The 12,076-nt window shown below is 38.9% G+C and overlaps 1 protein-coding gene across 1 annotated transcript in view; it reads left to right on the top strand.

The window, feature by feature from the left end:
* The window catches only part of LOC106525260 (next to BRCA1 gene 1 protein), a gene marked incomplete at its 5' end in the record, with an annotated part of 35,401 nt that overhangs the window by 12,412 nt on the left and 10,913 nt on the right, over window positions 1-12,076 (top strand). Inside the window, 6 exon segments of the mRNA XM_014019427.1 lie at window positions 5,850-5,933; window positions 6,008-6,193; window positions 6,345-6,440; window positions 8,697-8,772; window positions 10,786-10,896; window positions 11,480-11,687. Of these exon segments, the coding sequence (XP_013874881.1) occupies window positions 5,850-5,933; window positions 6,008-6,193; window positions 6,345-6,440; window positions 8,697-8,772; window positions 10,786-10,896; window positions 11,480-11,687 (761 nt within the window).

The following is a 12,076-nucleotide window of genomic DNA, read 5'->3' as shown; positions in this document are numbered from 1 at the left end:
CACTTGGGTTGTTACCGACATCTGGTGAAAATTTCATGTCATTAGCACCTCTAGTAATATATTTACTGAGAATAATGTTGACGTGTTCAATACTTATTTTACCCGCTGTATGCACGATGTACAAGATGTGTCTGTAATGTCACATTATTAGGACAGCTGCTGATTCCGTGCACCAGACAAGGTGCCCTCTTTTTACATTTGAACACCTGCCCCCAAAAATGTCTGTGCATGCTACTGCTCACTGGATCATTGTATGGCTGTGCCCATCTGTTTTTTGTGACTCTATGCCTCTCTTTGTAGTTTTGTAGTTTTGCTGCTATGTCAGCCATTTTTTAAATTTTATTTAATAAAACTTTTATTTTTGAGCTCCTCGTGTCAGCTTTCTCTTGGGTTCATTCACCAGCCGAACACAACATCGCTTACGAGGCGCCCCACTCGAATGGGTTTTTATCCATCCCCACTCACCATAAACCAAAAGCCTCAGACACACAGAGTTCAGATTTTAGGTGATGACAAGATAACAAAAATAAGAGTTATATGTTATAACTGAATCTAATAACACTGATATAAATGATGTTATTAGTTTAATCACAGAAACTGCAATGTAGAGATGTAGACAGTGTCAAGACTTGACGTAGTGAAGTTATTATTAAAGATGTTTTCGTAAATCATTTGTGTGGCAGATGGAGCTGAGCTCTCATTCCTCATAAATTCAGTTTATTTTTGTATATTTTACACACATGGACAAATTTGTCGGTCCGCCTCATTTAATGAAACAAAAGCCCACAATGGTCACAGAAATTGACTATTGCGCAACCAGCGGGTGCTATACGTATCCTCGTAGCAGGAGGCAGTGGTGGYCACAAGCCCACTAAAGTGCAAATCTGCTAATTGCGGACCTAAATATTTCATTTGRGCCTTAGCGGACTTACTCATTTTTATAATTCATAAACAGATTTGCGCTTTCTAAAATTAAAATGCAGTACTGCTAATAACTAATTATCTACCATTCATCATTATCTTGAACAGCAGAAGGTATGGCTGTCAATGAATCACAACACACGTGATCTACCCAGATAAACACACTTATTGGGAAGGTATACATCTTCCTGACTGTCACTTTGAGCCACGCTTCTGATTTCCCACAATGCTTTGTGTCTGCTTACGTAGCAGGAAGGCAATAGCAAAAACAGTAAACGTTTGTAATCCATGCTAAAATTTTGTATGTATTGATTTATTTTACTTTACAACGGGAGCTCCWTTTTTTTTAAAATGAAAAGTTTAAACGCTGGAGCTCAAAAGCAATCGGCTAACGTGTTAGAGACTCAGAAATGATTTAAAGATGTTATGCTGGTGAAGAATGACATCAACTGGAGCAACTACATGGAAAACGTCATAATCCAGGTAGAAAAAAATCAAAACGAAAAATTAAGTTGGTCCTCTCGATGGGTTCTTCTTTAAGGAAACGTTTTGTCTCTCCTCGAAGAGACTTCTTCTGTTTGATGAGTTTCAGGTGAACTTGGAAACTTTAAAATCCAATGGAAACATGAAAAACTTTAAAATCCAAGCTCTTATTTTGAAGGGAAGATAGTTTCCTGTTCCCCGTGCTTTCGTTTCCCGTCAGTCCGTCGTGTACCCAGAATGCATCGCTTCAGTTTTCCAATGGAAACATGAAAAACTACTTTATTGATGCTCTTATTTTGAAGGGAAGCTTGTTTCCTGTTCCCCATGCTTTCTTTTCCCGTCAGTCCGTCGTGTACCCAGAATGCATCGCTTCAGTTTTTCAATAGTTTTAAAATTACTTTATTGATGCTTCTTTAATGAAAAATCTACAACAAACAAAATAAAACGACAAAGAAGCAGCCGAACTAGCAATCCTCAACAACTTTTTAATTTTTACACCAGGAGCNGTCGTGTACCCAGAATGCATCGCTTCAGTTTTCCAATAAACAGTTTTAAAATTACTTTATTGATGCTTCTTTAATGAAAAATCTACAACAAACAAAAGAAAAAGACAAAGAAGCAGCCGAACTAGCAATCCTCAACAACTTTTTAATTTTTACACCAGGAGCCAAAGTTCTGTTACAGGAAACCAGATCCCCAGCAATCAACGGTTGTAGGATTAAGTTGTACAAGGATTCATACACCACTAGTTGGCAGTATTGTGCATATTGTACATGAATTGTCAGCTATTAAGTGTCAAATTGAACAGGCGGTTTAAAATTAGCTTCCGCTAATTTTTCTATGACATAAGCATTTTTGAAGTTGCGGACCTAAATATTTTCATAAGCAATTTAGAAATTGCAGAGCTAAGTTTTGGATTAGCGCTGCCCACCACTGGCAGGAGGCTATATCTATTCCTAAGCCAGCTATTGATCTGATTGATGATAGGCCGGCAAAGGTAACAGAGCAGCTGGTCCCAGTAACTGAGAGGCCGGTGCTAGCAAATGAGAAGGAGACTATTCATTTGTGTTAGCATCAGAGGGGCTAGCGACTAGCACGGATAAGCTACAAATGCGGCCAACAAAACCCCGAAAACCTAGGCTGCACCTAAGTATTCTATGCGGCCGACGGTATTCCAGAATTCATTGCGCCATCAGCAAATTAAACAAACAAACGGCAAAGMTTTTTTTTTTACAGCAGTTTTTTTATGATGAAGTTTGGAAATTTATCATGGACTGAATAATGTAAGTTAAACAACTTAGCTGAAGAAACTTTTGTTGCAATGAGATGTTAAACAAAATGCAGTTACAAGCACTCATACTAGAGTTAAACCCAAATTATTAATGCTTTTTATTTATTTATTTACTTGTAAAGCTTTAAATTAAAACAGAATTTTGTTAAGTTTTGAATTGAGACACAGCCATAGCCTCCTGCTACAAGAATATAGCAATCACTGGTTGCGTAATAGTCCTAATTTTGGCCCTCATACCGTGCCTTACTTTTGAACCATGATTCAAAAGAACAAAAAAATAAATAAAATAAAACTCATGAAACAGGCCTGGGCAGAAATGATGGTACCCTTACCCTAATATTTTGTTTTACAACCTTTTGAGTCAATCACTGCAATCAAACGTTTCCTGTAACTTTTAATGTGACTTCTGCAGCTCTCAGCAGGTATTTTGGTCCACTCCTCATGAGCAAATTGCTCCAGTTGTCTCAGGTTTGAAGGGTGTCTTTTCCAGACAGCATGTTTCAGCTCCTTCCAAAGATGCTCAGGATTTAGGTCAGGATCATAGAAGGCCACTTCAAAATAGTCCAATGTTTTCCTCTTAGCCATTCTTGGATGTTTTAGCTGTGTTTATGTTCATTATCTTGTTGCAAGACCAACGACCTGCGACTGAGACCAAGTTTTCTGACACTGGGCAGCACATATCTCTCTGGAATCCCTTGATAGATAGTCTTGAGATTTCGTTGTACCCTGCACAGATTAAAGACCCCCTGTGCCAGATGCAGCAAAGCAGCCCCAGAACATAACAGACCTCCTCCATGTTTCACAGTAGGGACAGTGTTCTTTTCTTCATATGCTTCATTTTTCTCTCTGTGAACATAGAGCTAATGTGCCAAAAAGTTAAATTTTTGTTTCATCTGTCCAGAGGACATTCTCCCTAAAGCTTTGTTGTTTGTCAGCATGTAGTTTGGCAAATTCCATTCTAGCTTTTTTATGATTTYGTGTCCTCCTTTGTCGTTTCCCATTAAGTCCACTTTGGTTCAAACAATGACAGATGGTTGATCTGACACTGATGTTCCTTGAGCTTGAAATTCAACCTTAATCTCTTTAGACGTTTTTCTGGGCTCCCTTGTTATCATTTGTATTAGCCGTCTCTTTGATTTGTCATCAATTTTCCTCCTGCAGCCATATCCAGGGAGGTTGGCTGCAGTCCCCTCTGGATCTTACAGGTCTGAATAATATGTGCAACTGTAATCCACACCATGTCACCAATCAGCACAGCTACAGCCCTGTATCCAGACCCACTGACTGATTACAAGATTGTAGACACCTGCGATGCTAATTAGTGGACACACCTTGATTTAGCATGTCCTTTTGGTCACATTATTTTCGGAGGTACCATCATTTCTGTCCGGGCCTGTTTTATGAGTTCTTTGTTTTATTTTATTTTTTATTCTGTTGAAGCATGGCTGAAAAGCAATGACTGACTTTCATTTGTTAATTTTTATAGAATTTTTATTTATTATTACTAGTGATGGATAAACCGAGGCTTTCTGAATGACTTAATCAATATGAATCAATTGTGCTGAAATGACTGTTCCGAATCATTTGAAACATTTAAGTGTTGCTCTATCTGCTGGCCAACCCTTAACATTACAGCTGCATGAAACAAAGAAGGACAAACCATGTCGTGAACCAGTCAGCCTCTGTTCTGTATAATAAAGCTTCTACATGCATCTTGAACATTCTGACTGTTTTCTTTAGGAACAATAATAAAATATTACAGTAAAATGCAGCTGTGCRGTCACAAATGACGACAGGTGCTGCTCTGTGAAGCAGCTCTGATCTTATTTATATAAACCTGGAGCTTATTGTTGATAATTATTGCTTTCCTTAACTAAATATTGCCTGTAAATAAAAGTCTAGTAATTATCTTATGTATCTTATGTATTGTTTTTATTAATCAAAGCATTTTACTACAGTTTATATATTAATAAAAAAACACCCAAGATTCAAACTCACTTCTCTCGTGTGGGAACCATGTATGTCATCACCTACTCCAACATGATCACACAGCAATTCTGAAATATCTGTTATTTCATTTTTAAAAACACTCTACACAACTTTCTTACACATACTGATACCTAAAACAGAAGTTAATTATTTACAGGAATATTACAGAAATACTATTTGGCAAGAAATACTAAATCACTAAAAAGTATTTTAAAATAAGGAGTAAATTGGAAATGTTCATGCAGTGTGTGTGTTTGTCTGTGTTGGGGGGGGGTGTCAAAGATAATTTTTATTTAAAAATAAGATTATTTCAGCTCAGATGGTCAATCTGTTGCTCGTCTTTGCTGCTACCTCTCCAGTTTTGACGACTCCTTCACGTGGCACCTCCCCTTAAAAAAAGCACTGCTTTAACATGAATCAGGTCCTTTTTTAAAAGTCTTGAGTTGAAACAGTTCAACACCGGTGTGACGTAACGAGGCCTCGTTTAGAGTAGTCATGTGATCATGAGTGTGCTGAAGCAGCGCTCGAAACACCATCTCGCGACACTTCTGCTTCATTTGCTCGAAACATTGTCAAGGAGGAGGTGTCGAGCGTAACATCACTAACTGTTACTTTTGTCAGATTCTAGTTATTTCTGTGACCATTGTGGGTTTTTCTTTGATTAAACAAGAGGTACCAACAATTTTGTCCTCGTGTATATATTCACTACAAAAGTCATGTCAGTGTGCTGTGCCAAAAAACAAAACAAAAAAATAAGTCAAATCAAAAATGCAATTCAGATAAAACCAGCTATAGTCAGTGAAATTCCAATAATAATACAAAACATTCACATCCAGTATAAACTGAGATGTAATTTAATAAAAGTTATGTATCTAAGGTAATCAGCAGATCACTTTCCTCTGCCTCAACCATCTGCAGTCTGAGAGGACAGGAGAGACAGAAACAGGACGATGGGTTCAGGTGTTTGTCCAAAGAATATATTACAGACAGCACTATTAAAGTACTCAGTAATCATTTGTACTGAAGTTCTGTTGTTTAGCTTGTGTGTTTTCAGTACAGTAATAAAGTTAGGTTTTCTTAAAGGTGTGCATGTCTAACTGATGTCTGAACAGGTTCGTATAGAAAGTGTCTGTTTAACTAAAAGAATGTGCTTTTATTCCTGCAGCTGAAGTTTATGTGGGGTAACCTGGCAGTGGGATCTGGGGAACGTTGGAGGGAGGTGTCTGTTCCCTTCCTGCAGCCAGGACAGGTTTGTTCTACAGTGTCTTCATGTTTCTGAAGCTTTAACTCAGATTAGATGATGTCATGTTTTTGTYTGCTCAGGTTGGGATTGTCAGTGTAGCTCTGTGTTCTCCTGCTGCTGAGGGCTCCTACACCTCCCACTGGCGATTGTCCCATGATGGAGAGCAGTTTGGACCCAGAGTGTGGTGCAGCATCCTGGTGGACCTGCTGGCTCCTGCACCCATGTTGGCTGATGGGATCTTTGTATCACCCTGTGTCACACCACAGGTCAGACACCGACAGCCTTTCTATGTTTGTCACGTACAGTAGGGTTAGCAGATAGGCCGAACGACCATCATTAGTCCAACTATCTATGTGTGTTTATATAGGTGTGTGTGTTTGTTTTGTAGACATTTGTTGTGTTGTTTTTCATGCTCAGAACCTGGCTGTAAAGGAAGGGAAGGTCCATGCAGCTTTACTGTCAGAGGACCAAGAAGAGTTCTACATCCCATCTGTAGACCTGCTAACTGCCCAGGTAATCAGTTCTGTGTCAGTAAAGCTGCAACTCTATCATACAGAATGATTCTAACAAACAATCAATCATTTACACTCCTGACAAACGTGGTTTTAGAGTTCGAGTATGTTTCAATACATTTCCTTCAGTAATGGAAGTTATGCATTCCTCTAACCATGAGCACAAGGTCCTATTCATGTAGGATTATTATTACAACGTATTTTTGAATTGCTCTTTACAGCTGTGGAACGATTTCTGCAACATATAACTTCAATGATTTTAAACACAAAAGTTGGATTAGGATTAGGGGAATATGATAAACAATAATTTATTGTGGCTTCTCTTAAATCCACACAAGATAATTTTCAGGAAATGTCATTTGATATTATTGTTTTGGTACAATATTTATAGGTATGAAAGCCTCATCTGGACTCCTCCAGTCATACTTCTCATCATCAGTCTGTGCCTTGTTTGATCATAAAAGTTTTCTCTAACATCTGTCTTGTTCATGTGTGCAGCTGTAAATTTCAGTTTGTCACCTTCCATGGTGATGTAAACCTGTCTTCACCATATACAGGATGGGACACTGGTGTTCCAACATGGTAGGCTTGAACCTTGGTGGTCCCTGGGTTGTTCTTGAACATCCTAAACAATTTTCTGCAACCTAAAAGGGACAGATGAGTATTGGTTAGTCCAGTGGTTCCCAAAGTGTGGGGTGCGCCCCAGTGCCATTGCAGGTGGGGGGGGGGGGTGGCTTGACTGAATATAGGGGAAGTGGAGGGGGGGGAATGTTCAGATGTTGTTAGTATAATGGACAGGCTTTTGATGGAGATTTATTCTTAATCAACAAACCTTTATTTTTTTCCTCTCAGGGTGTTGTTCATGTTTAAAAACCCACTTTGCACAGAAATACTTTTTTAAGTTTTATTGAAGCAATGTTGAATATTTTCACAAAGATAAAAACACATTATACTGAAATAATTACTGTTAAGATGTTTTTTAAGTGGTTGTAATTTCTTGCAATCTGTTTTTTTTTTCAGTTTTCTTTCATTATTTCAAATTGTTAAAGAATATTTTGTGGTGAGAAATAAACTGAAACGAGTTTAAAAACAAAATATCTGTGTATGTGGTTGGAGATAGTGTGTGTGTGTGTGTGTGTGTGTGTGTGTGTGTGCGCGTGTGTGTGTGCGCGTGTGTGTGTGGACGGGTTTTTCCAACAATGTGGTGTATTTTTTACAAAAAAAAAGCAGCCAGGTGGGGACCGAAGTGAATCGTGGGGACCAATGTCAGGTCCCCACGGGTCCAAATGCATGTTACAGGTGTGGGGTTAGGTTTAGGACNTATAAACCAAAGGGGGGCCCATCAGAAAAAGTTTGGGAACCACTGGGTTAGTCCAACAGGTGCTGTGAAGCAAAACGATGATCCCTGAAGAGAATCCAGTAGGCCACAGTTTTGTCAAGCTAAGACCTTATAGAACCGAGAGACAAAGAGAACCTTGAGATATTTGAGCCTGTATGTATACTTTTGACCTTGTATTGATAAAAGAAAATCTGCAGTAAATTCAGACTTTTTCACCAAACTGCTGTTTTTTAAAAATCATTGCATGTTARATGTTCCTAAAGAGTTAAAAACCAAAAACGAATATGACTACCGTGTTCGTGATGAGTGCACGTAACTTTTTGACCATGACTGTATGCTGTTATCTCTGTCACAGCTTGGTTTTTATGCATTCATTTTGTTTGTTTGGCCAGTTTTTTCACGTTTGGATTTCTTAGTTTCTTGCATTTTAGTATTTTAGGGTGCATCTCTGGTCTTTGGCCAGTATGACATGTACCTTGGAGCTAGGCCTGGGGAGAGACTTGTTAGCAAGTGTCAACGGAGAGGCCTGGGGTTATTGGCCTCTATCTATGAGGCCTGGTCTAGCTCGGTCCAAATGAACAACATGGATTCACCTTCCTGTAGGGTCCACCACCTGCAAGAGGGGCAATACGTGTTGGGCGTGAGTTTCTATGGGCACCAGCTAAAGACAGTGTTCTTGGCGCTTACAGAAGCTGGTACTTGGGACATGGTCGATCACCTCTCTGTTGGAGAAGGAAACTTGTCTCATGCATGAAGTTGAGAACTTATTATATTTATTGCTAAATCTACAGACAAATGAATACACACAGATGCAGGCAAACACATTGTTGCCCTGTCACCTTTGGCAGCAGAAGACAAAGACAACAGTTGAACTTCAACAAAACTTAAAATGGTTGCTTTTTGTTGCTTATCCACCAGGATCTTCTGTCGTTTGAGTTGTTGGACATCAACATTGTCCAAGAGTTGGAGTGTGTCCCGAACAATAGCCCTGCTGGTAAGGACAGTTTCCTTCAGTGACTGATGAGGTTTAAAACCACAGCATGAGAATTCTGTATGCTTCTCAAGGCTTTGCTTTCCCAAACTAATATAAAATGATAAAGGGATGATCCACTCATACCTGCAGTGATGTTCTGTCTAATAGTCAATAGTACCTTGTCAGCTGTGACACCAGTCAGAGTTTGGAGAACACCTGGCAAAGGAACCTGTCCAAAGGATGTTCCACTCTGACCTCCAGAGAGCTTCAGCCACATTCCAGCGTAGGCAGAGGACATTYAGTCAGAGTGGGTCACGTTCTACACATCTTGGTTCTTCGTGCACCTTAGAGGGAGGGAGTCTGGTTCAGTGACGTCAGGTTTCCAGTTCTGCTGTTTTCAGATGATGGTCCTGTTGGTGTCATTGTGCCATGATTTTCAGCTCTCATTGGAGCCGTTCACAGCTGGGATGAGGATCAGCACCGCCGAATCTGAGTCCATAATCCTCAGTCGAAACGAGGTTGATTGCTCTCTCTTCAGGTGGGGGTTTTGCCTCAAGCGGAGGGTTTCAAGTATCTTAGGCATTTGTTCACAAGTGAGGGAAGAATGGAGCATGAGATTGACAGATCTGTGTAGCTGTAGCTTCTGCAGACCGTTGGTCTGTCTGCTTTGTTTTAACACAGACATACAGACATTGTTCAGTTCCTAACCAGGGACAAACTAAACAAATGATGTAATGCAAAAGTGTAGAAATACTTTAACTCCTAGTTTTTTGTTCTTTCGCACTGGTCTGTCATTCTTGAGACAGTGTTTGTCTTATGAGCTTGAAAAAAAACTGGTTGTGTTTTAACCTAGACTGAATGAAAACGTCTGCACTGCTKTTCATACTTTGTGCCCTTTGACTGACACGGTACTAACTACTGATGACTAACATTCAGAACATCACTTCAYCAGTAACCATACTATCCCTTTAATGTTTGGTTTGTCTCATTACAATTTTTATTGACTGGTTTGACCTGTTTGAAGGAACTGGGAACCTCTCAGTCTTCATCATCACCATCTCAGCAGAGCAGAAGACAGCTCTTGCAAATGTGTTAACCCATTCTCATTGGATTGATACAGTTTTCGCACACTTTTGCAAAACAGTTAACGCAGATGTCATTCAAGAAGTCCAMACTCCCTTTTAGCTGTCAGTATGAAACAACGAAAGCACCAGTTTGACACTTCTTCGCAGAATTTTTCAATTTGCAATCAGTCTGCAGGCCTGTGTTGTTATTTGCAAGCATGGATCGAGGAGGTCTAAGGCAGACTAGAAGAGACAGAAGAGCATCACTTGTGGCTATCTCTTTATACTCATAGGCCTACTATAGATTTTTGATCGTTACTGGAAAAGACTGTTTTTTATTTACATAATTTTTCTCACACAGTAAAGGATTTTATTTTTATTTCCATGTATTCTCTGTTGGAATATTTTACTTGTCAGGCACAGTCTGAAAAAAAAATGTAATCAATTAAATTTGCATCAAAGCATATCTGCTACTGGATGCATTTTTGCAAGAGGGCAAATTTGACTACAAACGGCACTGGCATGTAAGCTACGTACAGTCATAGGCTACAATGACAACCAATGGTGCACTGATTCACACTTGAGTGCTATATTTTTGTATTTTGTTGCCCATTGTGTACTAATTGTTTGGAGGTGCTCATACATTGTGTCAAAGTTGAGTTGTTTGAAGGCAAAATTTGCTTTTGTTCCATATTTTAAATGTTTTGACACAATTGTTGCCTTTTGCAAACAAAATGTGTCATTTTGACCACTGTGTCAGTGTTTAGGCCTCTGCGTTAACCGTTTTGAAAATGTGGTTTTTGAGTTGACGGCTGCGTCAAAACACTCAATAAAAACTGTAATGTAGTTTGGGACAGCAGATGCAACAGTTTCTGTTTTGCAGTAGCTCGAATTAAAGTGTTTGCATGAACGCCTTCCTAACTGTCACGAACATATCTTACCTGAYTTAAATTGTTTTTGTTGCACTCAGAAGTGACTCCCTGCATATCTCCTCCGACTCAAGATGGCCAGCTGCTCAACAAGAGTGACCCGTTCATGGGCCTGACCCAGAAAGAGTCTGARGTCAGTCACAGCAAACTGGGTACGAATGTTTTTTTATTAAAGGACAAAAATGTTTTTATTGAAATATAAAGAGCTCAATACAGCAGTACTTATCTTTTTCTCTCATAATACAAACCAGCACAGTGGAGCAGTGGTTAGCGCTGTTGCCTCCCAGTCTTTTTGTTTTTTTACATGTTCTCCTGTTCACGTATGAACTTTCTATTAATTTCTCATTAAAATCTTAATGCAAAATAAATTCAGGTTTAATTTTCAATTTTTTCTTGTCGACTGCCCTCCTCTTCTGGGAACAGTTTTATTTTATTATTGCTTGTATTTTGTAGACGTATTTTTTAAATCAACTGCAGTTTTGCTATATTTTATACTGTATATCTGGTCGGATCTGTTTCTTTTCTTTTTGATTCTGTTTTAATGCCATGACAAAAATGTCAGGCTTAACACCAAAGACATTGATATAAATATATTTGTGTTAATCAATAAGTGTGGTAAAAACCAGTCAAAAGGACTCATGTAATCCAAAGTGATATTTATTATACAAGCGGTTTGCAGGAGTCTTTTGACAGGTTCTTGTATTTTAGATGTTTGTTTTCTTGTTTCTATCCCAGGAAAAGTTGAGCAGTCATGTAATCAGAGAATATCTGAGCCTGAAGTCAAAAAGACAGAGGAAGAACCAGAGGAGGAGAAGGAGGAAGCAGCAGAGAGAACAAAAGAGAGAACAAGAAGTTGCTCCTCCTCCAGTTCTTCTGAGGATTACATCATCATACTTCCTGACTGTTTTGACACCAGTCGGCCTCTGGGGGACTCCATGTACAGGTAGGAGCATAGACCTGAATAAGATCACTAGACTGAGTCCCGCCCATKCRGTCCACTGGTAACATCTGTGACAGCATGGAGGAGCAGAAACTGACCAAACAGGACAACAGCTTACAGCCACCATAGAAACTGATAGATAAACAGCAGCTGAACTGGATCTGTTTCACAGATTATCTGTCATGTTTTTACCATAAATTAATAATTATGTTCATTTCATTTAACAATCATGTAAAACAGCAGATTTATACCAGAAAAATATATAATTTATAAGTAACAATGATCTAAACCAGACCTGAAGTCTGCCTGTAACTTAGACTTTAGCTAGCTGAAAAATGATGACTTCAGCTGTAATAAAGTATATTTATTATTTCTTCTCACTGTCATAAAAA

The sequence above is a fragment of the Austrofundulus limnaeus genome, unplaced genomic scaffold (genome assembly GCF_001266775.1).
Source record: "Austrofundulus limnaeus strain Quisiro unplaced genomic scaffold, Austrofundulus_limnaeus-1.0 Scaffold220, whole genome shotgun sequence".
In the NCBI taxonomy this organism is placed as follows: domain Eukaryota; kingdom Metazoa; phylum Chordata; class Actinopteri; order Cyprinodontiformes; family Rivulidae; genus Austrofundulus; species Austrofundulus limnaeus.
This window is presented reverse-complemented; position numbering and strand designations above follow the sequence as displayed.